At 42.7% G+C, this 27828-nt stretch overlaps 2 protein-coding genes across 6 annotated transcripts in view; one reads left to right on the forward strand and one right to left on the reverse strand.

The window, feature by feature from the left end:
- Positions 1-27: 27 nt before the first annotated feature.
- Positions 28-22160, reverse strand: GLO1 (glyoxalase I). Of its 5 annotated transcripts, XM_043543504.1 has the most exons (8): positions 20562-20772; positions 20290-20452; positions 16051-16267; positions 12918-13000; positions 10380-10520; positions 7563-7630; positions 6217-6306; positions 28-1590 (listed from the first exon to the last, which is right to left on the reverse strand). In XM_043543504.1, exons 3-8 carry the CDS (start codon positions 16129-16131, stop codon positions 1502-1504), a joined length of 552 nt encoding a protein of 183 aa, XP_043399439.1. In that variant the 5' UTR covers positions 16132-16267; positions 20290-20452; positions 20562-20772; the 3' UTR covers positions 28-1501. The 5 variants fall into 5 exon arrangements, with proteins under 5 accessions (XP_043399439.1, XP_043399438.1, XP_007071740.1 ...); XM_043543503.1 differs by having other exon boundaries at positions 20290-20725; XM_007071678.4 differs by lacking the exons at positions 20290-20452; positions 20562-20772 and having other exon boundaries at positions 16051-16553.
- Positions 19713-27828, forward strand: part of DNAH8 (dynein axonemal heavy chain 8) — a 612643-nt gene continuing 604527 nt past the window's right edge. The window contains exon 1 of the mRNA XM_037895538.2: positions 19713-20375. The gene's annotated coding sequence lies outside the window, so the exon portion shown is untranslated. The remainder of the gene's footprint in view (positions 20376-27828) is intronic.

Here is a 27828-nt window from a genome sequence, read left to right on the forward strand (position 1 = left end):
CACCATTTCATTTTTGGCTCTTCTTTCTGTCTCCTACAGTAGAAAGTCACCACACATCTCTGCTTATCTCTTATACAGCCCATAGTTACCATAGTAACAGAGAATTGTAGAGAGGGATTTTGAAAGTTTTGCAGACACTTTATTTGGAAATAAATATTTTTATCTGATGCCACAGTGCTATCCAATTTAACAGTCACATCACTCAGGGCTGTTCAGTCCCAACAGGAATTATAAAGTGCTTATAGAACGCACTAAATACCACAATGGTTTTGTTATGGGTTTTGGGGGGCAGGGGAACGGGATGGTAAAGTGACTATTTCAGTGCTACTGAAACACTTTAACATGAAACTGGCTCCATGTAGGATTTATAAACTTAAAGTGTTTTCCTGTTATTTACAACTTCAGTGTAACTGCAACCACTATTTTTTAAAAGGCAGATAAAAAGCTGTCATAACAGCAGATAGTCATGGTTTCACAAACTACTAGGATTTTAGTTAAACTCCTATATCAAATTGTAGCTTGATATAAAAGATGTTTTAAATACATTATATTTAGCAGCACCCCAGGCATCACACACAATCACAGATAAAGTATATCTGCCAGCTCTCAGCCACTGAACAGGGAATCATGGCATTTTCAGCTACTCCTTAGTTGTAAGCTAATTGCTGCATAGCCCTTGATTTTTAGAATAGATGTTCAGATTCTGTGCTCTTAAGATGCCCACTCTTGAGATCACGTGACAAGTCTGCCAACCTCCTCTGCCTACTTGCAGTCAACAGTCAGAGCTGCTCAAATGCAACACAGACTGAACTCTCTCCGTTGGCCTCGATGTGGCACTGCCATTAAGTTTCTAGTCTCAAGCAGCTTGAGTACCTACAAGTTGCACCTGAAAGTCTACTGCTTACTGACATAACTAAATGTACACACAAAGGTTCCAATCCTGCTTCCATTGAAGTCCAAAGGAATTTTGCCACAGACTTCAGTGTAAGCAAGATGTGGCCCAAAAGACTAGTTTAAAGTGTTTTATCCCCTCTCCAAGTTTAACAAACAAAAAACCTGTCGCTGGTGGTAGACCTACACGACGTAACATACAGCAATCTTCCTACTCACATATCCCACCCCCAATATACCAGTTCTCAGGCTGGTTCAAACATAGCTATATTGTGCAGCCAAAATTTCACTAACTCAATCAGCCCCGAAGGGGAGAATATACTAATTTTTGCATAAATGGTGAATGTGCATGAGTGCATTTTCAGAACACAGATGGTATTATGTTCTAATTAGAAACAGGAAGCAGTGGCATCACAAAAAAGAAAACAAAAGAAGAATACAAGGGGGAATTCAAGCAAGATGAGGTTTTAACAGGATTGGTAAAGAACTATTTGTGGGTGATGTTAATTTCTGTCAGTCAAGTATATGTCTCATGAATGGTGGAGTATGTTATATGTTTTCAGCCTCCTGGAGAAGACTTGTACCTATTGTATAGTATGTTACTTTAAAACTAGATGAGGGTCACCATGTGGTTAGGATTCAAAATTTCAATCCAGTAGCCATCAGGATCCTGAATAAATGCAAGTCCTTTCATTTTACCTACAATAAAAAGATACATATTTTCAGATATAGTTAAGAACAATCTTAATAGTCTTTAAAGATTAAGATGCATATTTTACACTGACAAGAATGACACAGATTTATGGTTTCAAGATTGCCTCGTGTCTTTGCGTGGCAGATAGAGCAGGCAGTTAAAATAATGTGTTCTAGATCATATTTCATCACCAACCCCGAGGATCCAGTTCAGACTTTTAAAGACAGTCAGGGAAGCAGTTTATATGATTAACTTGTGCTTTAAAACTATGGGACAGATAGTATTTGTGCAAGTTTGCACATTATCATATCATACTTGACATAACTGAAGTGACACTATAACCCTGTCATGTTGTAGTTCAGCCCAACTGCAAAAGTTGGAACCAATGTTATAAAATTGCCATTTTAAAATTGCTTTTTGCTTCACTGCTATGTCAGAGGCCTTTTCCAACCTCCTGTACAAACAATGAATGTAAAGTCCAAACACTAGCTCTTCCTGGTGGCTGTTGTATTTTTGTGCTTTTGTTTGTTAAAGCCAAAATTCAGCTCACGCTTTTTTCCCAGGCATGGCTGATCCTAGGGTTCCTCCCTGAGGACTATTCAACTCACATCTAGATTCTCCCTTCCCTACTTTCTTTCTGCCCAGGTGATGGTATTGAGTCACCTATCTCAAAGTGAACAGCACCCACTTAACCCTTTCCTAGCAGCACCAACACCTGCTAACAAGGCGGGACGCTTCAAGTAAATACTGCCAGCATGTTATGTACTTCATGATTTTTTTAAATTTAAGTTTATCAGCAAAGACGTTTAATTGCCATTTGCTTTGACAGAGAAATTGACGAACTAGAAAAAAGGTTATATGAGGTCTCCTTTCAAACTCTTGTTCTTATACTATCCATCAGGGTATTTAAAAAGTTGATTCCCAGCCTCTGCACTAGGGTCACACATACCAATGCTAGTTCCAGCGAAAGAACCATAGGGCTTCAGTTACATCACTATGTGTGATTTCAAAAGATCTCTAGCACAGGTAGAGAGGGTCTATTTCTTCCTATGGTGAACAGAAAGTGGGGGTATCACAGAGAGAATAGCGTGCTCTGTGATGTTACACTCCAATTCAGGTAGGAATCAATGCTCCAAAAGGAGAGCCATTTTCTTCCCCTATTGGAAAGATGCTATCATGACAAAGTTTTCATGAAAGGCAGTTACTGACAGGAGCAACTAATAGAAGACAGGGAAAGTGAGTTCTGTCTTGGAGCTGTGAGGTCCCTTCATACAGGAATAGGTTTGATAATACAGATTTTTCTTGGTTCCCTGCCAGATTTTTTTTTAAAGCCGATTATGCAATGAGATTCTCTCTCAATATAGACCCCAGAGGAATATTTTAACACTCTCTCCACTGCATGAAATATAAAAGATTATACAATTCAAAGGGGAAAAAAAAATACCCCTCAATAGTCCTATTCTATACCACAATAACTAGAAGACTGCTTAGGTTAGTAATGGATAAAAACAAGTTTTCAGAGGATTTAACAGCAGTAAAAAGAAAAGAAAAAAAAATAACAGAAAGAGGAATACAGTTAATCCAATTTGGTTCAGTCTGCAGTTTTGGTTACACCAATAAGCAGAGGTAGGCACCACCATGTTGCGCAACGAACACTTGACAAAATTACCGGATTTAGTGACAGACATTGGGGGTGGGGAGAGTTATGTCATTCAATCATTCAACCCATAAAATAGCACACATAATTTTCCACACTGAAAAAATACAGTAACCTAGCTAGCTAATAAATAATAAATTCAACTCATAATTAATGAAAAAATGTGTGTATACAGTATGAGATTACTATATGAGAAATGAAAATGAGCTTGCTTTGGGATTTTACAAGGCACTTACATCATTTAAACACATTTGGTACCCTGAGTAATAATACTACTTCTTGCAAATCACATAAATAGGGAACCCATGGTCTCCAACCCTCACCTTATTGCAAAGACACAGGGGTTATTGCTGCCCTAGGGCTGCAGAAAACCCTATGGGAAGAAGGGGATCAATTTATACAGAGGGCTGAAGGGGGAATAGGGGGACTCCCATAGTGCATTAATTAACACTTAATAAATATATAAATACATTACAGAGATAAGAACCTGGAGTGACAGGCTTAACTTTATGACAAGCTCCAGAGAAAGAAGACCCAGAGAGACTAATGGTAGGGGGAATCCTAGGGAGGCCAAAGGTGCTGATAGAGGGAGCGAACAGAACAAGGGTAGAGGCAGAGTCACTGCTGGGTTGATCCAGGTCTTCTGGATCTCCCCTGTGGGTGGAAACACTGATAAATATCACTATAGGAGGGAACAATAGAATGGAATGCCCAGAAGAATGAATAACTTGAGGACAATTTCCTGAGGGGATCCTTACTCTTGCAGAGCTTTTCTAGCTCAGACATTTAGGCCTTGTCTACACTGCCACTTATAGCGCAGAAACTTTCTTCGCGCAGGGGTGTGAAATAACACCCCCTGAGCAATGTGAAAAACACCCTCAGTGCTGTAAAGTGGCAGTGTAGAGCGTGCTACAGTGTTGGGAGCTGTGCTCCCAGAGCTGGTAGCTATTCCTCTCGTGGAGGTGGTTTTATTACAGCGCTGGGAGAGCATTAACATTGGCTGTGTAGACATTCCCTTACATTTCCACATAGGGTGGTTTGGCCCACAGAAATAAAAATCTGCACATCTTCCATGTGTTTTTAGACCAATGGAGGGAAAAAAAAACAAACAAAAAAAACCAAACAGTGACTACAATTCAAGTGTCTTTTAAAATTGCCGATGAAACTGAGTTAACAAAATAAATGAGGTTATAAACAAGAAAATATACTTCAAGTGAAAAAACTATAAATGGACTTCTTTGCAACGAAATTGTAAGTTTTCTTACAGGAAAAGCCACAAACTGTCTGGAAAAGAAGAGCAGATTGAATTACTTGCCTCAGTGAAGTTAAATTCTCAAACAGAGAATTGTTGTGCCTGTGATGACGACAACCAACCGGGGCTTGCTTACCTGCGGCTTCCCCTCAGAGGTGCGGCCAGGCAGGTCTGCCTCTGCAACTCAGGCACAGCTCCCATTGGCCACTATGGCCAATAGGCTGGGAACCTCCCAGCCAATGGGCTTGCGAGTGGGGGGGGGGGGGGCAAAAGGGGAGATTGTAGGGAGCTCAGGAGCAGAGGGCAGGAGAGCTGTCTCTGGAGGTACAAAGGGGAGGGTCTCTGTGGGGTGGGGGAGGAGTGATGGAGGGAGCCAGCTGCAGCCCGGGTCTGCTCTGCCAGGGGGGGAGGGGGAGGGGGAGGGGGAGGGTGTTGCTTTCGCCCATCCAGGAAGTCCCCTCTGTACTCAGTGCCAGCCCCGGGGTGCCCATTGCTGCTCCTTCCCCCACCCAGACTCCATTTGTCTGTCCCCACAACCCCCCAGATATTATATATATGTGTGTGAGAAAGAGAGACAGACAGACAGACTGCTGCTGCTGCTTTCTCTCTCTCTCTCTCTCTCTCTCTCTGCCCAGGGGCTAGGGCTGAGCTGCTGCCTGCGGCTCTCCCTTGCCCTCCTTTCTGTGGAGGCGCAGCCAGGCAGCTCTGGGAGCCAGGGAGGGGGGACGCAGGCAGTGTGAGCTGCCCTGCCTCTGCAGAGACTCTCTTCCAGAATCATTACAATCCACTTCCCCTGCAAGGCTGCTGTTGGAGGAAGATCAGACCCAACTCCAGTTACCTCCCCTGGCTGCAGGAAGCGCCAGGGCTGCTGCCTTCGGAGCCCAGCTCGGAAGGCAACACAGAAGTGAGTGTGGCAATCTCGCAACCCCCCTACAACAACTTTATGACCCCCTTTTGGGTTGGAACCCTCACGGTTACACCACCATGAAATTTCAGATGTAAACACCTAAAACCATGAAATTGACTATTATAAAAATCCTATGACTGAGAAATTGATCAAAATGGACCATGAATTTGATAGGGCCCTAATTATCTAGAACTGATACAGCAGAAAGTAACCAGAATGATACGACGAGTAAAGTTTTTTTATTTAAAAAGAGGACAGAGATAGCACATTTGTATCCTTTGGAAGAAAAGACAATTAAGAGGGGACTGTTAGGGTTGCAATGTATGACAAGTTGTGGAACCTTCCCAATTTTGATGGATAGATTATTTCGTTAGGCTTTTAGGATGTTAAAATGAAACAACACAGATGTTACATGTGAATTTGGCACATAGGACAAACTTTCCCCAATCATAGGATTGCTGCCATACAAAATTCTATACGGAATAGAGGAGATAACACAACATGGTCAATTGAAGTAGCAACAAAAAAGTGCACAAACTGTAGCCATAGATAGCTGACCAGATTTCCAGAAGTTACTCTGGGGCAGGCCAAATATAAGTTTTTCCTAGTGTATAAAAGAGAGAAACTTTGATTGGCTCTAGCAAAACCTGAGGATGATGAATGAATTCAAGAAGTCACAGCAGCTATTAAAAACCCATATCACCTAGCCTCCTCCCCTAATAATACAGGAAAGAAAGATGAAGTCACAGTTTACTAGGGAAAAAAAATCATCAAGAATCAAATCATATTGATAAGATGACTTGGTGAAGACTTACCATCATCTGGTCTCTTCACAAATTTCACTCCCAGCTCTTCAAACCTCTTACAAGCTGCAGCTACATCAGGGACTGCAATTCCAATGTGACCTGTGCAACAGAGTAAGCAGAGGCAGAATACACAGTGCATAAATGAGCAAAAATTACAACAAATGGATTGTTGTTACAGTACCAAAATATGACAAGCACTTTACCCTATGCAAAGAGCTTCCAAGTTAGCTCATCTAAAATGCATCTAAATGTGTTAAAATAATTTACTCAAGGAAAGCCCTGTTTTAGTTTCTGGAAAAAAAAAAATGTATTAAAAACGCCAAAAATGATAGTACCCTTATCTTCTCCCAATAACCTAGCTGTTTCATAGGGTCTCAAAAGTTAAAACGTTTTGCAGAGTACTCTAGTGACACAGTGATATACACAATAGAATCAGAGTTGAAGGAAAATGAAATTGAAAGGTAAAGGCAAAAGTGTTCATAAAAAACAGTAAGTCCAAGTATCAGGAAGTTTTCTGTATTTACAAAATAGGGTAAGAATTTAAACACTAATATTGTGTTTATAAAGGCAAGTACACTAATCACTTGTTCCCAGGTTCAGGAATCAGTTCAGAAACTCCAAATATCAAACTAAATAGTCTAGTCTAAAAAATGTATTTGATAAATCGTACCAGTGACCTTTCAGACATTCAGAATATCCAGTCACAGAATTCCTCTGCACGTCAGGGCCAAATTTTGCTCTCACCCGTATATCTGAGCGAAACTCAATCTTATATTTTAAAAAATTGAATGTTCTTCTAATTACACACAAAGTTCCAACCAAGATCCAAGTTCATGTTCTTTAGCTAAGTCTCAACACTGGGAGCAACCAGAGATAAAATATTATTTTTACTATCTTTTACTAAAATCTTAATGTTAAAATGTCTATCAGAAACAATGATAAAATTGACTCTTAAAGCAAGTGTATGTACAAACTACAACTGTGGCTTATTATTCTTAAGACAATATATTTACCCACAAGTTCTTATTCCTAATTTTCAAGGGTCTGTATATCGGAAAAACAGAAGTAAAAGTCCAGATTTCAAAATCTCTTCAAGTCTCCAAAATGAGTACTTTTTACTTAAACTTATCCACAATGCTAAGTCACTTCATCCACATAACTGTACAATAAAAATGCTATTAGTGTACAGTTATCAAAACAAAGTAGTAGAACTGTTCCAATAACCTGTACACTTAACTTATTGCTCTATTTTACATATGAACATTTTCTCAATTCAATGGTCTAACGACTTAGAGACAATCAGACACTGAAAAGAAGAAAAATGACTGCAGTGCGTAACTTTCTCTAAAACATACCAAATCCCCGAGGATCTGAATTGCCATTGTGGTAAGACTGATTCTCATCATTTTCAGTGCCCCAATTACTATGAGAGAAAGGGAAAAACATAATTAATATAAAAGGAAGAGCAGCATGCTGTTTAAAAAAAAATTCTGAAAAGAATCAAAGAATATTTAGAAATATATGGCATTACCCACAGCCAAGAATACATTATAGTCTAGATCCCTACAGTTCAGGGACAGCTGTCCTCATGCATAGAATAATGCCTATCAGAATACTCTCCCAAAGTTACAGCATTTAGATACTACAGGAATGGATGAATTCAAAATGCATCTATAGATGGAACTCTGTATGCAATTTCCCCGTGTTTGGAATTTGAACATTGTTTGCAGAAGGATAACTTATATTTCCATGTTCTCATTGTGATGATTTAAAGTGTTCTCTTTTGCCTCATCTACAAGCCACTTTACAGCGCCGCAACTTTCTCGTACAGGGGTGTGAAAAAACACCTCCTAGCGCTGCAAGTTTCAGCGCTGTAAAGTGGCAGTGTAGACAGTGCACCAGCCTTGGGAGGTGTGCTCCTAGCGCTATTCCCCTCATGGAGGTGGGGTGGTTTTTTTTCCGTTTAGTTTAAAACAAAAACAAAAACAAAAAACAGAAAACAAAAACCAGAGCTCTCTCCCAGCGCTGATGCCCCGACTACACAGCCATGTTAAAGCGCTGCCACGGCAGCACTTCAACATTGCTAGTGAAGACATACCCTAAGATAATTTTTTTTGGAGTTTGTGCAATATATGGACTCACACATAGGAATTAAAAATTTTATTAACGTTAATGTTTAAAATCAAATTTACACAAGTTAAGGGGGAAAGTACTGTACATCTGGGGTCGGGCTTGGGTTATGGGGGATTGCAAGTATCGGTTACAAGGTTCACGAGGTACAAACATATCACATAAATCCAGATTGGGGTATGGGAGTTTTTAAAAAGCGTCAGTGGATAAATGGGCTCGGGTACGCCACCCATGAAATGTATTAAGAGTCCAAGTCAGTACTGGTGTAGAGAATAAGTACATGGGTGGGGTACCTCCCTTGATTCATCAGAGAAGGAAGGGGTTATTTCCCTGGTTGGCATTCATGGTTACTCAACCTGGTACTGGTGGTGTCCTGTGATGTGTTCTGTGTAGATGTCTCTGGACCACTACACTCATATCAAATAGTATTATATTAATTTAATTATGGTTGTGCCTGAAGACTCCAATCAGAGTTGGGGCCCCATTATATTAAAGTCTGACCAAACACATATTAAGAAACAGATCCTGTACCAAAGAGCTAAACAGTCATAATAGGCAATTCAACAGATGGAAATGGAGAAACAATAATATAAGAGGTCATACAATTATTCAGCTCTTTCATTTGCAAATCTTGTGGCTCAATACAAATATAAGCTGTAGGATGTTTTATAAGTGTTAACCTTTCACTAATTTTCATTCTATTTCTTCTGGCTAATTGAAACTGAATTCCTGACTGCTTCCTATTACTCAATTTCCCATCTTTCATTGTCATTAGACAACACTCCTGCCAAGAACACTTAAATATATTAAATCCCTTTGCCCTGCCCTCTCTCCACCAGTCAACCATAGGCTACCCTCAGCCACTCTTCCAGAGTCACTACAATCCACTCTCCCAGAATAAAAATCCCTTCCCTAGCACATGTTTGCAAATTGTTAGTGATGTCATAGGTTGGCAGTAACAGTTCAGGGACTTTGAAGGTGTATTCCCTACACTAGGAGGCAGGCAGACTGAGCCAAGCTTGCTTCCCCACTACTGCTGTGGCTCTAGCAGTGTCTGGATTCTGCTCCTCTCAAGGATTCAGGCTCAGCTCTGGAAGGGTTGGGATGGGGCTCTAACCTCATATAGATTAGGAAGAGGGGGTGTTGCAGGGGTCAGCTCTCAGCTAATCACTGGGTGTGGAGGGAAGAGGGACCTGAAATAGCACAACGGGGGAGTACAAATTTGTTTTATTAAGTTTGTGTACTGGTCTATTTGGGAGGTTCTCTATGTCTCTACATAAGTTATCATAGCACCTCTCATTACCAGCTGTCAAAACATTTAGGATACATTTTATTTCCATGTCAAAACACATGGTGGCACACTGACAAAATAGTTAGTCATTCTGTGTAACAATTGAGACTTCAAGCAAAATTTCTCCCATCGCTGTAGTATTACATGATAAAGTGACATTAAAAGAGCCACATGCACTCAAAAAACAAAGACAAAATAATTTTATGTCCCTCTTCTATACCACTTTTAATCCATCAGTCTCAAAGTACTCTATACAGTGAAAGCTTAAATAGACTTTTCTAAGGTCACACAGTGAGTTAATAGCAGCGCTGGGGATAGAATCCAGATCGGACTCCCAACTGTATCCTCAGTCCAGTACACCACAACCGCCTCATAGCTGTTCTCTAAAATTCCTTTCCTAGTACACTGGACCCCTTCATCTTCCTTTTCACTGCTCTCCCTTAATTAACGTTTTCCTCAGGAAGCAGTTTCCCCCTCCTTTATGCTATGTTGGGGCTAGTGAATATTGAGAAAAAGCACAGTGCTACTTGATCAGGTATCCAGCATCCATCTACTTGTCATTTCCAGCATCCAAGCCATAATTTTATGATATAAAAGAGGAAGTATTTTTCCACATTACGTTAATTGTACACAACCATGATCAGATAAAACAAAGTACAATAATATAACCTAGTGCAAAGCACACAGTTGTAACTAATATCCATTAAATATAAGCAGAAGTGAACTGTAAAAAGCTGGAGTTAACACTTACTGTGTTAGTTCAAGTGTAGCCTTTCTAGAGAAAGTCCAAGCTGTTCTCTCTTTTGTATCTTTTGGGATATCATTTTTATCTTCATAAGCCAAAAAATAAAGTGAGAATTTCATAGTGGGAAAGTCACATTTTTGGAGCAATCTAAAAGGCAACAATTTTTAAAAACAAGTGTGTCATAATTGATGGCATTTTTAAAGTTGCAACTAGACTGCAAGTCAACTAAAAAAAAAAAACCACAAACAAACAAACCACCACCCACTTTCTCCCTTTAGAGAATTATGACTATGCTCTTCCCTGCCCTCCCACAGCCCCACAAAAGTGGTTCAGTTTTCAAATGTATGTCATGGAAATATTCTTGAGAGCTACATTCATGAACACGTTTGGAAAATAATCAATTAAAAAAACAACTTATGAACCTCTGAAAACTAGTAACTGTAGGTACACTAGAATAAAAATCTCAAATCTGAGATGGGTTTTCAATGCCTTGTGCATGAGAGTTTCCATAAGGGTGCTTATGTCCATCTTCCTTATGTATTTTTTTCACCGAAGACTTAACAGGCAATAAACTAGTAAGAGTATTTATTTTTTAAAACTCAATACAATTAATCTGTTGAACTCATTGCCACAAGATATCACGGAGGCCAGTGCATAGCGGAATTAAAAAAAAAAACAAAAAAACCCCACACCCAACAATAACATACATTTAGATGGATGAGAACGTTCACACTTACATTAGATAGGATAGAAAGATAGAAAAACAACAGGATACAGAACCTTCATGTTTCATGGAATAAGCCAGCTGCTAGATGCCTTGGATTAGGAAAGCTTGCCCATAAAGGAAGCTTTGTTTCTTTATTGGCAGTTACAGATATTCATGCACAATCCTCTGAGGTATTTGGTATTAGCTATTGTCAGACACAGAATACTGTACTAGGTATAGACTACTAGTCTAATCTGGTATGGCATTTCCTGTGAAAATCCATTAGCTTCAAGAAAATAAATCAAGGTTTGTACTCAGAGAATCCATAATCAATTTTATTTGCCTTCCAGCAATAAAGATGTTTTAATGTCTCACTTTTCATACAATACAAAAAAAGCAGTATAGGAAATATCTGACTCAGTATGCCTGTTCATGTCTGTGATTCAATCTTTTTCAGCCAACACTAAATCTCCTCCAAGGAGACATAGGTCACTCAGACTAATATATACTCTGTTTCAATCACTTCTCACTAAGTAACAAATACAATTTATATGAAATAGCTCAGTCAGAGATATTCATTCACTTCTCATTTCTGATTAAACCCACTGCTTCTTGAACCTTTCACTCGTGAAAATATTTGGAAAATATTTTCCTTATTAACTTTAGATGGCACTTTTTCATAGGTCAGAATGTTTCAGATCTGCCAGAACTTTGTTTCAGGGCCCTTCTGCTGTGCTTGATGTTTGAAATGAATTTTAAGCACAAACAAAATGCCACTAAAGCCACTGCAGGGCACTAGCCTCCCAGCAACATTCCCCACATGAGTGGGCTGGGATGCCTACCACCTTCTGGGGCAAACACCTAAGAGCCGAGAACACTAGAAAGCTAGGGCAGACAGAGCAGCCCTAGAAACCTTTTAATAGTCCTAAGACTTCAGCTTCTTGTTTATCCTTCAATTAAGTCAGAGTATCGTGCTTAGGACAGAATTTTATTACTAAGAAAATTACTGCAATATCACAATTTCTGTATGATTATTTAACTGCAGCATCAGAGAGGAGAAAGCCTGTAAGCTTCTATATAAGCAGACTTAGCAGAATTCAATTTTTATTTTTTAAAAATAACTTTGGTGGATAATATCAAGGTTTGTTTTAAAGTTCCGCCCCGCCCCGCCCCCCCCCCCCCCATATTTATAGATTTAAATGTTCAGAGTCGTGGGAACTAATGGGGCAGAATCACAAAATGACAGAGTCATATAATAATTAATGATAGTTGATGCTGAGATTCAAAAAAGTTAAATCTGGTTTAACCATTAAAACAAATAGTTAACATCACGTGTTAATATACAATATACAATAAAATAAAATATACAAACAAAAACAAATCCTTAAATCAAACTCTAATAAAAGTTTCCAAGAAGAATTGTTCTTACTTTGCTCATCTAAATTTCGATTAACATAGATGGAAATATTTTTTCCTCAGTTTGTGAGCGTACAGTGAAATTGACATTTACCAACAAAAATCTAATCCTTCCAAGCCTATATATAAGCAAACAACTTTGGCTACTAGCAAAACTAGCAACAAAAAGCTGATAATTTTCCCAGTATAACATTTGATTTAAAACTATTTTGATTTCACCTTTTTGAATTTAAAATGTAAGAGTACTATAGAAATCCTCAATCACGAAGATTAAGTCAAGTGAGTCACCAAATTGGTGACCCTAGCTGATTAACATGAACGAGGCTGAATCATCAGACTTAAATGCCAAGGTTTGCTTTGCAGATGAATGGATCATTAATATATATTTAAGACAAACCTTATCTCATGCAATTTTTACTCACGTCATTCCAAGAACTCTTGTATAAAAATCCAGTGACTTCTTAGGATCTTTTATTCGTAACATTGTCTGCTGCAACAGAAAATCCTAGAGAAAAATTATAGTAGTTATGCTATTCAGGAAAGCACATTAAGATGCCAATACAAATACATGAAGTTGGGCTTTTATTGTGAATCAATAATTTAGAAAGATATTGTCAAGGTCAGTAGGACCAAAAAGTTATAAACATAAATACATACATGGTATGTCTATAAGTCTATTGCCCTGACCCTGCAAACACCTACAGGGCCTACATAATTATTGATAAAAGATTTAGTCTGTAAACTGCTTTGCAAATTTACAGTACTGTGCAAAGTAATTACAAAAAGAAAAGGAGTACTTGTGGCACCTTAGAGACTAACCAATTTATTTGAGCATAAGCTTTCGTGAGCTACAGCTCACTTCATCGGATGCATACTGTGGAAAGCGTAGAAGATCTTTTTATACACACAAAGCATGAAAAGATACCTCCCCCGACCCCACTCTCCTGCTAATTGGTTAGTCTCTAAGGTGCCACAAGTACTCCTTTTCTTTTTGCGAATACAGACTAACACGGCTGTTACTCTGAAACCTGCAAAGTAATTGTTTTCCCTCACCAATGATAAATGCTTTGGTATTTTGTTACTTAAATTAAAAACCAAAAAAAGCTAACATACTTTATCTTTGTTTCCATCCCTTTACACATAGTTACTCCATTTGAACCACTCTTGGGGGGGTCAAACTACACCTCTAGATGTATACCTCTTTAAACAGAACATAAGGACAGAAGGGACCATCAGATCATCTAGTATGACCACCTTTATATCACAGGCCATTACATTTCACCCCGATAATCCTATATTATGCTCTAAAACAGGGATGGGCAAACTATGGCCTGCAGGCCGGATCCAGCCGTCAGGGCTCTGGATCTGGCCCGCAGAATTGCCACCCCCGTGGCGCCACCTGAAGGCACCACATCCCTCCAGGAGCAGGGGGGAGAGAGGAAAGGGGCAGAGGGCTCCGTGTGCTGCCCTCGCCTATAGGCACTGCCCCCTGCCCTCGCCTAAAGGCGCCGCCCCCCATTGGCTGGGAAAGGGGAACCACAGCCAATGGGAGCTTACGGGCAGGTACCCACAGGTGAGGGCAGTGCGCGGAACCCTCTCCCCTCCCCCAACCCCGCTTTCCCCAGGGGCCGCAGGGACATGATGCCAACTGCTTCCAGGAGCAGCACGTAGCCAGGGCGGGCGGACAGGCAGGGAGCTTACCCTGGCCCCGGTGCACACTACTGCCACCCTGGAGCCCACACCCCAAACGCCTCCTGCACCACAGATCCCTGCCGTGAACCCCCTGCCGCACCCCAACCCCCTGCCCTGAGCCCCCTGCCACACCCCTACCCCCTGCCCTGAGCCCCCTCGTACACCCTGCACCCCTCCTCCACCTGAATCCCTTGCCCTGAGCCCCTTCCTGTACACTGCACCGCCTCCCACACCCTGCACCCCCACCCACACCCCAAACCCCTGCCCCAGCCCTACATTCATGGTCCTGCATGCCATTTTCCCACCCAGGTGTGGCCCTCGGGCCAAAAAATTTGCCTACCCCCGCCCTAAGACTTCAGTTAGACCAAAGCATTTCAGTCCACAAGAGATTTAACTGTTGCGTGCCCCAGACATAGAACACGAGAGGTTAAGGTACCACCAATGCCTAAAGCCCCTGCAATAGCACAGAATTGATTAGGTGAGATATGCCCAGATGATCCCACCAGATGAACCATGACCCATGCTACAGAGGAAGGGGGAGGGGGTGGAACCCCAAACCAAGTACCTGCCCATCTGACCTGGGAGAAAATTTCTTCCTGACCCCAAACCTTGTGATTCTCTGTACCACTTCAGTGCCCTGGTCCATTCTATCCCGTTGTCTCTCCAACTGGGACCAATCTCTGATGCTTCAGGGAAAGGTGGCAAAGGGGATTCAAAATCCTTCCTGATCTCTGCAGATAACCACTCAAAGCTCTGAAGCATGAGCTTTGATGTCTGGATAACATAGCAATACCCAGATCCTGCATTTTTCTGTCTCCCTTGGACTCCGTTCTTGCCTCTTAATGCTACTGAGTAGATTGCTTTTTTTTTTTCCTCTCAATTTCTTCTAATTTGCCAATGCTTTATTTTAAGTGTGTTGTCATCAGGCCACAGGGAAATTTCAGTTATTTTGTGGCCATAAGAATTCACTTTTTGATGTAAAATGGAAACAGTCCTCGGGAGTCTAGCCCTAACAAACAATTTACAAGATAAAATTCCATATCAAGAATGGTTCAAATATTATTGCATAGTCCCCTCCAAAACAAGGCAATCATGTAAAACTAGTCTATGGAGTTTTCTCCAGCCAATCCTTTTTCAGAATAAAAGATCCTGTGAAGTACTGTGCTAAACTGCAACAAAGATCAAAAATGGAGTTTGTCTTAACTTTTACTCAAGGCCCCCCCGCCCCGTGATTCAAATGCAGCACACTAAGAATATTTGAGCCTTTCTACAGCTGATCCTGTTGCTTTGCTATCAGAACTGATTTATTATTATTATTGGCTGCAATTATAAGCTTTAAAATGGGAGGCCGATCCTTTCCGCACTGTCCTTGAGACAAGAAAAGTGACAGGGTCTAAAAAGAGAAAGTAAAAAAAAAAAAAAAAAAAGTAAAATCGGATAGATTTTTCTGTCAAATGGCTCCGATCCAACCCCCGAGAAAAGTTTACACCAGCCTTATCAAATGCAGTGAGTATCAAGGATCGAAGAATCCCTCTAACAGTGTGCGGGAGACGCCGTCCAACTGTATGCAGACTTAGTTACTCAACTACAGAGAAATCCAGGTGAGAGGGGAAACCACCATGGGGCCTGCATAAGGAGATCCTCCCCTTGCCCCGTTAGGTAAGGGCGCCACAGGAATCTGCACTCTCTGCATTCTCCCCCTGCTCCCTAGAGCGTCTCAGAGGCCAGACTCCCTGTCTCGCTCACTGCACGTTCCCCACTCCCCTATCACTTCACCTTCCTCATTACCACGTTCTTCCTAATCCCCTATCTCCCCAGATTGCCTCTTTCACGAGCAGCTTCGTCCCCCAGTCCCCCGCTTACCTTGGTACTGGGATCCGGGTTGGAGCAGACGTGGTAGGCTGCTTCGTCGCTGAGGCCGCTGAGCTCCGGCTGTTCCGACATGTTGGAATTAGAATTGCTGAGCAAGGACTCGGGGAGATTAAGAAACGTACCTATTAGCACTAACACAACGCACGGGGCGTTTTCTCATCAGCAGCCTCCACCAGAGTAAGAACCAGAGGAGCGTTCCAGCCAGTCACTGCAACCATTGCAAATTAGGGCACGTCAGGATGATGTAATATTTCCATCAGGGTTGTCTCTGACTCTCTCTTACTACAATTCCCAGCATGCAATGTTTAATTTGCGATTAAACCACCTGAATCAGTCCACTTAAACAAAACAGCAAGTCCCACCTTTCAGTGCTTCGTAGTCCTGTGCCTAATACCGAACCGGGATATGCAATGCTACACTGAATAGAGTCTATTTATATATTGCACAATACATATGTGGAAGAGCTGCACAACCTTTATGGCAGAAGAGAAAGTGAAATCAAGATATTTCTCACTGTCCAAGATACCAAGGAGCTTGAGAAAGATATGTCCTCAAACTGTCAGACAGTATCGGGGTTAGCAACGTGTCCGTACACAGACACAAGTGTCCGTGATAAAAATTTTGAGGTCCATGGTAATTTTTCAAAAAATTTAATGACTGAATGATATAACCCCCTCCAATGTCCGTCACTAAGTACTGTAATTTTGTCAAGTGTATCGCACAACATGGTGGTGCTGAGCCCTGGATACTATAAATGATTGTCTATCTAATAAGGAAGAAATCAATCTATATTTAATTCAGGAAAAAAGACAGCAATTTTCATGTGGTCCTCCCTGTTAAATGCTTCAGCAGGACCAATACCATCAATGTGGCCACTGAATGCCAGTCAAGCACCTCGCAGTCTAAAAAGCAAGAAGTATCTAAAGCAACTCGGGGAGGAAAGAGAGCATATGAAGCATTATGCTATTTAGTGACCTACCACCAAATAAGAATTGGACAATACTACAAAAGTGACACATGATACAAAATTCCAAGCAATAGTGCAAGACCCTTTCCCAGGAAAGTGTTTTGTGTGTTCTATCTGTCTCTGAAAGGCAACTCTCAGATTTCTTTTCACACATCAGTTGGCTGCCCAGATAGCGAGTGTGAAAAATCGGGATGGGGGTGGGAGTAACAGGAGCCTATATCAGAAAAAGCCCCAAATATCAGGACTGTCCCTATAAAATCGGGACATCTGGTCACCCTACATGTCAGTGCCTGTATATAGTAGCTTGTTATGACAATAAACATTTGATTTGGAAATGATAGATTCCAGCATGATGGAACATAGTCTAGCCTAGAATTTGTGACTGGAGTTACCACTGTTGTTAGTTGTCCAACACAACAAACTTGTTTCTCATTAAATAATAAACTTGAGGAATCATGATTTATCAGCATATCAAGATGCAACATAAACTGTTGTTCTAAAATGTCATCATATTGAGTCAAAATGTCATCACATATCTGAAAAGGATATTTCATGGAATCTGAAAATGGTTAAAAATAGGACAAAGTAGGTTGCATTTTAGAACTCTATGAATAATATTTAACCTATGGGAAATGCTAGTTTTGTCTTGCCCTAGATTGTGGATTTGGGAGAAGTTAAATATTAATGAAGTGAAGAGAAAGTAGAGAGGAACAACCACAACTTTTTTTCTCAAACTGATAGAGAACAAAAGGAAAGCCAAATATTGCACTAGCAGGTAGAACAAAGGCATACTGAAAATCAGTTGAAATTAGAAATGTTGCTCCCTTAAACAAACAAACAAACAAAAAACGGATTACCATATATCTTCCTGCAAAATATTGTAACAGAACAATTAAAGCTCACAGAGTGTAAATTTGTAATGTATGTATATTTTTATTGCAGAAGTTTCCAAGTCACAAGAGAGCTACCATCCAGTGGTACAATCCTTTTACTGTATGAGTGTTACAGAATATATGCTGAGCATGAAGAAAAATTACAATCTTTATAAAACACAAAGTTTGAATATCACTTAAAAATATCCTCATTTCGTCCTGCATATGAACGTAGGCCCCAAACCTGCAAACACTCATGCATGAGCTTAACTTTACTATCATGAAAAATTCCTTTGACTTATATGGGACTATTCAGGGTAGTAAAGTTAAGCGTGTGTGTAAGCATTTGCTGGATTGGGGTCGCAGAGTATAGTTCACCTGTCTTATCTTGTTATTAAATAAGTGGGAGGAATGGCCCTGCTTCCTTGCCTTTCTTAATTATTGGCAATGCAAAGAATATTATTCAAAACAGATAAGTGAATTTAAAAAAAAATAAGGCCATAAGAGCAAAATTGAAAGACAAAATAATTTGTTATGCTACAGGTTGCAAATATATATAAATTAAAGAGGAAAAATAAAATGAAACTGTATTAAAAAATTTGAAACCTAGGAAATGTCAAGTTGAGGCAAAATTTAAAAAACAAACAGATACAAAAATTGGAAAGTACTGTTAAGGTATCCCAAGCATTCCATGCTGTGTATTAGATAGGTACCATATTTCCCTACTTTGCTTTAGATAGTTGCCCTGTTTCTCTGATAGGCTTTAGTGTGTGTGCTAGACAGAGGCCATTCTGTGCAGGTGTGCCAGAAAGAGGCAAGAGCAGCAGGAACTTTGTCTCTACTGTCTAGTATACTTGCATAGGGGACAGCCTTAATATGGCTGCCACCACTTCAGAAACTGGGCATGTCTATACTGCCACGCAGTGCAGTGTATGAATAGCAGTGTGCACCAAAGTGCTGTACTATAACTCGCCCCATGTGGATAATGTGGGCATGAGCTGAAAGATCCCTAGTTCACTATATGGTGCTGCTTGCACAGATTTTATTGCAGGTGTGAAGCCCTGGTTAGTTTCCTTTGCTTCATATAGCAGTCAAGGAAAGAAAAATATGATTAAAATAGGAAAATGTGATTTTAAATCCATAAAAACTGACTAGGGACTCATGAGCAAGTATATTACTTGAAAGTACTTTTGACCAATATTTTAAAATTGATTTCAAATTGACAATGGTCCTTTAATGTTGTTTAGGGACCACTGTTTGACTTCAGGCTTGGGACAAAATGTATGGCTATAGTTAGAATATTTTTGATTTATTTATTAAGCACTGTTACCTTTGATATTCGTACATCACCTTCTGATCTTTGGGTAGGAGGTAGTCCATAAATATTCTTATTTTAAATTATTGTTTTTGGGCCAGACCAGGCCTTAGAGGGCATGTGGAGAGGATGGACCCTACATAATTAAAGGATACTAGGAATGTGAGGGTGCGGTGGTGCTGCACTAAAAAATTGCAGGCAGAGGAAGTATATGATTAAAGCTTACTGCCCTGATTCTGCTTCCTTCCAAAAGTTAGGGAAAGGATCTCTGCAAACCTCTCTATACAAGAGCTGTGAGTGGGGTCTAAAGAAGAAGCATGTTGTGTATGATTTTGCCTGGGGATATAGCTCACACCACATGCCCTATTCCCTCTGTGGGCAGAAACACTAAACAGGGAGAGACTGTGGAGTATAGTAGTTCACAATACAGGAAAGCAGTAATGCTGCCTTTGCAATGGCTGTGAAAGTTGCACCTGAGCATTTATCCCGTTGGTCAGAATTTGGTCCATCAAATGTGCACATTTCTGGTGGTTAATTAAAGAGGGATCATTCAACCTGACAACAGAACAAGACAGAAAATCGGCTGGCTAATGAAACCTGGCCCTGGGCACATGCAACAGGGGATCTAACCCTGAGACAGTGGAGCATCTACAGGCACAGCAAGAGTTTTCCTCATGGGAAGAGAGGGCTTCTAAGGCTACAGGGGCCATGGTTAGGGAGCAAGTTAGGGGGGACGGACAGTGACCTGGCTGGGGCGGAGTTGTGGGAAGGGGTCAGTGGCAGAAAATGAGCGTTCAGAGACCAGGTACCGGGCCCTAGTGCGGCAACTTAGGGCGCTGTGGATCGCCAAGCGGGGTGGCATCAGAGACAGCAGAGCAGCCGCACGCGCCTACAGCGTGGCTCCCACCCCACCCGATGGGGCCGGGGCCGCGCGAAGACTGCTCTGGCTGGGTCGCGCGCCAACGATTCTCTCCATAACGGTCTGGTCAGCGGTTGCCACCCCCTTACCCCCTTCCATGTACCCTTCCGCAGCGCTGTCTAGTCCCGGCGCTCGAGCCTGGGAGCAGCGACGGTACCTTCGGGTTTCGGAAGGTGGAGGAATCCGACGGAACTCATTTCTCTCTCGTCTTGGGAGGGAAACCGTCGGCGTTTGGCTGAGGAGGTGAGTGTCCCGTTTCTCTCGAGAGGTCCGGCAAGCTGCTCGGTACAGGGCCGAGCCAGGTCAGTGAAGGGGGTGGCCTGCGGTGGGGGAGGAGAGGCCGTCACCCACCTGCTCCTCCAGAAGGAGGCGCAAGAGACCGGACACCTCCTGAAAGCAAAGGGAGAGAAAGTTAAGAGCCAGACATACCCTCTCTCCAGAAACCGGCCACCCTCAGTGCCCGGCCCCGGAGGGAGAGTGTGAGACCGACAGCAGGAGGCCGCAAGAGACGCCGTTGTCCGTACGCATCACACCCAAACACAGAGCCCGGTCTGGGCGTGCTGGACAAGGCTGAGGCGCCCGCCCGCTTCTAATATTCGGGCAAGACAGCAAAGCCAACCGTTTTCCTCGGGGAAGGCGGAGAGCGCTTCCGCTCCCCTCAGGAGGTGGGGAAAACTCAAGAGAGCCCAACCGAGCTGCAGGGATGAGGGAAAAGGGAGACCCCGACTCCCCCATTGACGGGAGGGGGCCTCCAAGAGGCGGGGAGGAGAGAAACCAACGCATTAGTCTCCGTAGCAATAGAGGGGCCGCCACTCCCTCTAGCTCCAAGGTAGGGAGAGAGTGGATGAAATCCTGTCTCCATTGAAGTCGTCAGGGTTTTGCCACTGACGTCAGTTGGCCAAGATTTCACCAACTTCCCCAGCCCTGTGGGGAGGGAGGCGCACTAACGCCCTGATCTAGAGGGAGAGAGAGACTTACCGAAACAGCCGTAGAGAAAGAGAGCAACTGAGAGTCGTACAATTACCCCAGCCACCACTGGAGGTGGAAGAAAAGAGAGACTGATACCTTCCAGCCCCTGAAAGTGGGGAGGGGGAGATGAAGAGACTGACTCCAGCTTCAGTAAGAGAGGGCAAAGGTGGCTTTTTTGCCATATTAGCACTTCAGGGTTTTGGAGTCTGCTAGTGGTTGGTTTGGCCACTTACATATACCAGGGCTGGTCTATTTGATATTCAGGCTGCAACAGACCCCCAAGTAACTGCTTGGCAGCCCAGAATATCAAGAGAACTGATGCTATATCTCTTCCTCCCTCCTCTGACACATCCCTGTGCCAGATGCTGCAAGACTGTGCATGTCCTGGGTGTTGCAATTCATGGGTGGAAAGACCTGGCATTATAGCATAAAAGGAAGAAACAAAGTTCAGGATTGGAGTCAGACTCCCCACTGTCATGGAAAAGAAATCCTGACCCCCTACTCCCTAAGGAAGAGGCCATCCTGTGATCCCTAAGAAAGAGACTGACCCTAACCCCTGAAGAAGGAAGAGCATGATTGCACCTATCCCTTGCTCCAGGCAGCATAGGCAGGGCATATACTGACACCCACCCTCAGGGGAGAGGAAGTACAAATTTCCATTCAGGGGTGCTGGAACAATTTTTTTAGGGGGGGTGCTGAAAGTCATTGTACAAACTGTGCATCCTGTAAATGATGGAAGCCGTGCATCGGGTTGCTATTATTACTTCAAGCCAGGAGGTGTTCCATCCCCAGCACCTCCAGTTCCAGCACCCCTACTTCCACTTAGACCCTGTATGTAGTGAGCACACCCATGACCCTGGAGTGAAAGAGATATAAATACTCCCCTTCAGGAATAAGGGGAGATAGACCTACCTTCTGGATTCTAGGGTGTAGACAGACTGACCAATCTCAACCCTAGCCTCAAAGAGAAAGAGGGATACTGATGACCCTGGCATTAGGGACAGACAGTGAGACAGTTGCAGGAAGAGAGACAAAAATGTGGCTTTGTGCTCCTTCCTCCTAGCTCAGGGAAGCAATGAAGAGGAGTGACCATCTCCCCTGCACCCTGTTGGGGGTGGGGAGAGATCCATCAATCTCTCTCCCATCTATAGGAGAAAAGAGATCAAATGAGGTTACCCTCCAGTCCTTGCCCAAGTCACAGAGAGACTGCCGCTCCTCCTCCCTAATATAAGGTGTGGAGGAGATAGATAGATACGTTGGCTCTTGGGAGTGGGATAGGGAAGAAAGTGAGAGCGTGTGTATAAGAGACCAAACAGTTGATCTGGACCCCAGTGAGAGAGAGACTGATCCTTTGGTTCCAAGGGGACTGATGAGGGAGACTAACCCCCTCCTACACATCTGGGCACTAGGGGAAGACACTATCTGAGATCTTCAGCTTCATGGGGAGGGGATAGAGAGAGAAATAAACTAGCTAGTCCATTCTAGTGGCAGGTTCAGGTGAGAAAGATTTAACTCTTATCCAACAACCAGCCTTACACTGAGAAAGATCACTGATCCATTCCCCTCAGATACAGATGAGGTGTACTCCCATCCTTAGACAGGGGGAAAGACTGAAATGGATACATTATCTGAAACATAAGGATAAAGATTGGGTGTGGGGCAAGAAGCTGAACTATAATCATGGGGTTAGGACTTCTCCCTTCTGATTTTTCTGCATCAGGATTTTTTTTTTTAAATTTTCCCATCTCAGGATTTTTCTTGCAAGAAAGAAAAACAACTTTGGTTCCGGAGGAGGTGATTGTATGTTAGATTCCATAGAACCTCTCAAGGACTGCTGTGTCAAGATCTTTATTTTCAAATTACTCTCTGTACAATGGCATTCTTCACAAGTTTTTTCTACTGTCTAAAGCCCCCATCACTACAGTATTTAAATGCATCACAATCTTTATTTTGTCACAGGTGCACCTGTATTCCCCCTCTGTTGTCCCTCCAGGATAACCACTTTAGGCTCCAGCCATCACCTCTCTTGCATAGAGACCTGTAGCTCTCCTCTTCCTGAGTGGGGTTTTTCCAGGCTGCATACTTCCCTGTTTACACTGATATCCTCAGCAAGCCAGACTGCCTAAACAGGCCGGTGTCTGTGCCTTGCTTTGCTAAGGCTACAAACAGCTGTAATTGCCAACAGTCATAAGTTACCACACAGCTCTTCGTAAGCAAGCACATTTGTTCTTAAGATAAAAGCATCACAGAGAAAATACATTAAACAATAAAAAACGTACAAAGATGCTCGTAAAACTTACCAGAGATCATCACTGCCCCCCAGCTCCAACATGGGCTTTGGTAGGAGCCAGTCCTTCAAACCTCACCAAGCGTTCTTTCTATGGTCATCTGCAGCTCAGAACTAGTCCCCCCCCACCCCCGAGGAACAGATAAGTCATTCCTCTGTACAGCTTGGGCCTTTGATTTTGAAACTCTGGGAACAGGTAATTAGCAGACAGTGATCCTCTCCTCAGGGCCAGGCTGGGTTTTTGCATAACCTGAGGTAAGGAATTTGCAGTATTCATGTCCCTCTAGAGCAGTGTTTCCCAAACTTTAACAGCCGGCGAAACCCTTTCACTAAATTAAAAGGAGTACTTGTGGCACCTTAGAGACTAACCAATTTATTTGAGCATAAGCTTTCGTGAGCTACAGCTCACTACATCGGATGCATACTGTGGAAACTGCAGAAGACATTATATACACAGAGACCATGAAACAATACCTCCTCCCACCCCACTCTCCTGCTGGTAATAGCTTATTTAAAGTGATCACTCTCCTTACAATGTGTATGATAATCAAGTTGGGCCATTTCCAGCACAAATCCAGATTTTCTCACCCTCCACCCCCCCACACACAAACTCACTCTCCTGCTGGTAATAGCCCATCCAAAGTGACCACTCTCTCTACAATGTGTATGATAATCAAGGTGGGCCATTTCCAGCACAAATCCAGGTTTTCTAACCCCCCCCCCCCAAAAAAAAAAAAACCACACACACAAACTCACTCTCCTGCTGGTAATAGCCCATCCAAAGTGACCACTCTCTTTACAATGTGTATGAAAATCAAGGTGGGCCATTTCCAGCACAAATCCAGGTTTTCTCACCCCCCCCCACCCAAAAAAACACACACACACAAACTCACTCTCCTGCTGGTAATAGCTTATCCAAAGTGACCACTCTCCCTACAATGTGCCTAACGCCCCTACTCTACTTGCGCTATATTGATGACATCATCATCATCTGGACCCATGGAAAAGAAGCCCTTGAGGAATTCCACCATGATTTCAACAATTTCCATCCCACCATCAACCTCAGCCTGGTCCAGTCCACACAAGAGATCCACTTCCTGGACACTACAGTGCTAATAAACAATGGTCACATAAACACCACCCTATACCGGAAACCTACTGACCGCTATTCCTACCTACATGCCTCCAGCTTTCACCCTGACCACACCACACGATCCATCGTCTACAGCCAAGCTCTGCGATACAACCGCATTTGCTCCAACCCCTCAGACAGAGACAAACACCTACAAGATCTCTATCAAGCATTCTTACAGCTACAATACCCACCTGCGGAAGTGAAGAAACAGATTGATAGAGCCAGAAGAGTTCCCAGAAGTCACCTACTACAGGACAGGCCTAACAAAGAAAATAACAGAACGCCACTAGCCGTCCCTTCAGCCCCCAACTAAAACCCCTCCAACGCATTATTAAGGATCTACAACCTATCCTGAAGGATGACCCAACACTCTCACAAATCTTGGGAGACAGGCCAGTCCTTGCCTATAGACAGCCCCCCAACCTGAAGCAAATACTCACCAACAACCACATACCACACAACAGAACCACTAACCCAGGAACCTATCCTTGCAACAAAGCCCGTTGCCAACTGTGTCCACATATCTATTAAGGGGACACCATCACAGGGCCTAATAACATCAGCCACACTATCAGAGGCTCGTTCACCTGCACATCCACCAATGTGATATATGGCATCATGTGCCAGCAATGCCCCTCTGCCATGTACATTGGTCAAACTGGACAGTCTCTACGTAAAAGAATAAATGGACACAAATCAGATGTCAAGAATTATAACATTCATAAACCAGTCGGAGAACACTTCAATCTCTCTGGTCACGCAATTACAGACATGAAGGTCGCTATCTTACAACAAAAAAACTTCAAATCCAGACTCCAGCGAGAAACTGCTGAATTGGAATTCATTTGCAAATTGGATACTATTAATTTAGGCTTAAATAGAGACTGGGAGTGGCTAAGTCATTATGCAAGGTAGTCTATTCCCCCTTGTTTTTTCCTAACACCCCCCCCCCGAGACGTTCTGGTTAAACTTGGATTTATGCTGGAAATGGTCCACGTTGATTATCATGCACATTGTAGGGAGAGTGGTCACTTTGGATGAGCTATTACCAGCAGGAGAGTGAGTTTGTGTGTGTGTGTGTTTTTTTTTTTGGGGGGGGGGGGAGTGAGAAAACCTGGATTTGTGCTGGAAATGGCCCATCTTGATTTTCATACACATTGTAAGGAGAGTGGTCACTTTGGATAAGCTGTTACCAGCAGGACAGTGAGTTTGTGTGTGTGGTTTTTGGAGGGGGGGGGTGAGAAAACCTGGATTTGTGCTGGAAATAGCCCACCTTGATTATCATACACATTGTAAAGAGAGTGGTCACTTTGGATGGGCTATTACCAGCAGGAGAGTGAGTTTGTGTGTGCGGGGACGGAGGGTGAGAAAACCTGGATTTGTGCTGGAAATGGCCCAACTTGATTATCATACACATTGTAAGGAGAGTGATCACTTTAGATAAGCTATTACCAGCAGGAGAGTGGGGTGGGAGGAGGTATTGTTTCATGGTCTCTGTGTATATAATGTCTTCTGCAGTTTCCACAGTATGCATCCGATGAAGTGAGCTGTAGCTCACGAAAGCTTTTGCTCAAATAAATTGGTTAGTCTCTAAGGTGCCACAAGTACTCCTTTTCTTTTTGTGAATACAGACTAACAGGGCTGTTACTCTGAAACCTTTCACTAAATTGTGAAACCTCATGAACCTCCTTCTAAAAATGAATATTTCCAGGGATTTAAGTTTAAATTTCCTCTGCACTTCACACTCCGTGAGGCTCCTGCTGCTGGACCCCGTTGAGCTTGGGCTGCAGGTCCTGCTGACTGCTGGGGCTTGGGGTGCCAGCCCCAACTGCCCAGCCCCGCTCTCCCTGGGGTTCAGGCTGCCGGCTCCCCCACTGATGGGGGCAGGGCTCAGGCTGTCAGCCCCAACTGCCCGGCCCCGCTCTCTCTGGGGCTCGGGCTGTCTGCCCTGCAATCGGGTCCCACCTGCTGCCTCCAATGCCTGGGGTCCTCTGGCCACCATTAGTGAAATTTTTCTGGCGAACCCCCTGTAATGTTTTGTGAACCCCTAGGGCTTTGCGAACCCCAGTTTGGGAACCACTGCTCTAGAGATTCCCCAGGCAAACCACTGGTTACTGTTTGAGCAAAAAGTCCATTCTCATCTGGCACATTTTCAGTTTAGTACCTTGAAGCTTATAACACTTCCCAGCGTTCACATCACATCTCCTTTCTAGAAAGAGGGGACATAGTCGTGGCCCACAATAACACATAGTCTTTGCCTTTAATACAGTTCATGCCAAAGAAACTTAATACAATAAATTTATTCAAAGATATTGTGGGGAATTGCAATGTTTGTCACATCTATCCCTCAACACCCTTGTGAGCTGGGGGTTGTGATGGTGCCTCCCATAAGGCTTTATGGAAATATACTTATGAATGTATATATGACATAACTAGAATGTGTTTTATGCTACATATGCCATGTAACGTATCTCTGTAAAGGGTATGATCTACTGAATCTATTAATCCTATTTGTATGCATGTATTATTTTTGTATTCAAAGTTATGAATATTAGCTGCATACTTGTTTGATTCTGAGTAGGTTTTAGTGAAGCAGTTGGTCAGCTTCCTGAGAAGACTATTCTCAATAAGTGTCCAACCAAGAAGCCCTTAAGCCAACAATGAACTTGGAGACACCAGTCCACATCTGGGGTTTCCCAGGAATGTGGCTTGGCTGGTAAGGAGCTCAGTCATGCATAGACATGTGACTTGCCCAGGTGACTCTAAAACTCCATTTTGTAGCTGAACTTCACATAGGAGAGAGGAGGGGGGTCTCCACCCACAAGAGAAAGTCTATTTAAACCCTTGGGAGACCCTTCCATTTTGTCTTCAGCTGGCTAAAGAAAGGGCCTCTCCACCCTCAAAGATACCTGAAAGAAACTGGAACAAAGGACAGTAACTACAGGGGGTGTGAGTGATTGCTGGACCCAGACTAGAAGGAGATTAGTCTGTAAAGGGAAGCTTTCTGGAACTGGTGAGGTTTTTATCTGTATTCAGTTTGATTAGACATAGACTTCCATGTTTTATTTTATTTTGCGTGGTAATTCACTTTTTTCTGTCTGTTACTACTTGGTACCACTTAGAGTGTATCAAAGCTCTTGACCTTATTCTTGATATTATTTATGGAAAACATGTAGTGAATGTTCTACCTTTAAACTTTGATTGGACTGTCTTAAAGGGTTCTATTGATAGTGACAGAATAGCTGTGATGGGACACTCTTTTGGTGCTGCCACAGCCATTGAGGCTCTTAGCAAAGAAGCTAGAT

Source organism: Chelonia mydas, chromosome 3 (assembly GCF_015237465.2).
Source record: "Chelonia mydas isolate rCheMyd1 chromosome 3, rCheMyd1.pri.v2, whole genome shotgun sequence".
Taxonomy (NCBI): Eukaryota; Metazoa; Chordata; order Testudines; family Cheloniidae; genus Chelonia; species Chelonia mydas.

What these genes read in the sequence shown, in the direction of transcription:
- GLO1 (XM_043543504.1), bottom strand. Translation starts at nt 16,131, where the DNA reads ATGTCGGAACAGCCGGAGCTCAGCGGCCTCAGCGACGAAGCAGCCTAC. An exon ending in ACCCGGATCCCAGTACCAAG is followed by an intron (nt 13,001 to 16,050) that starts GTAAGCGGGGGA and finishes ATTTTTCTCTAG; the next exon opens with GATTTTCTGTTGCAGCAGAC. An exon ending in ACAAGAGTTCTTGGAATGAC is followed by an intron (nt 10,521 to 12,917) that starts GTGAGTAAAAAT and finishes GTTGCCTTTTAG; the next exon opens with ATTGCTCCAAAAATGTGACT.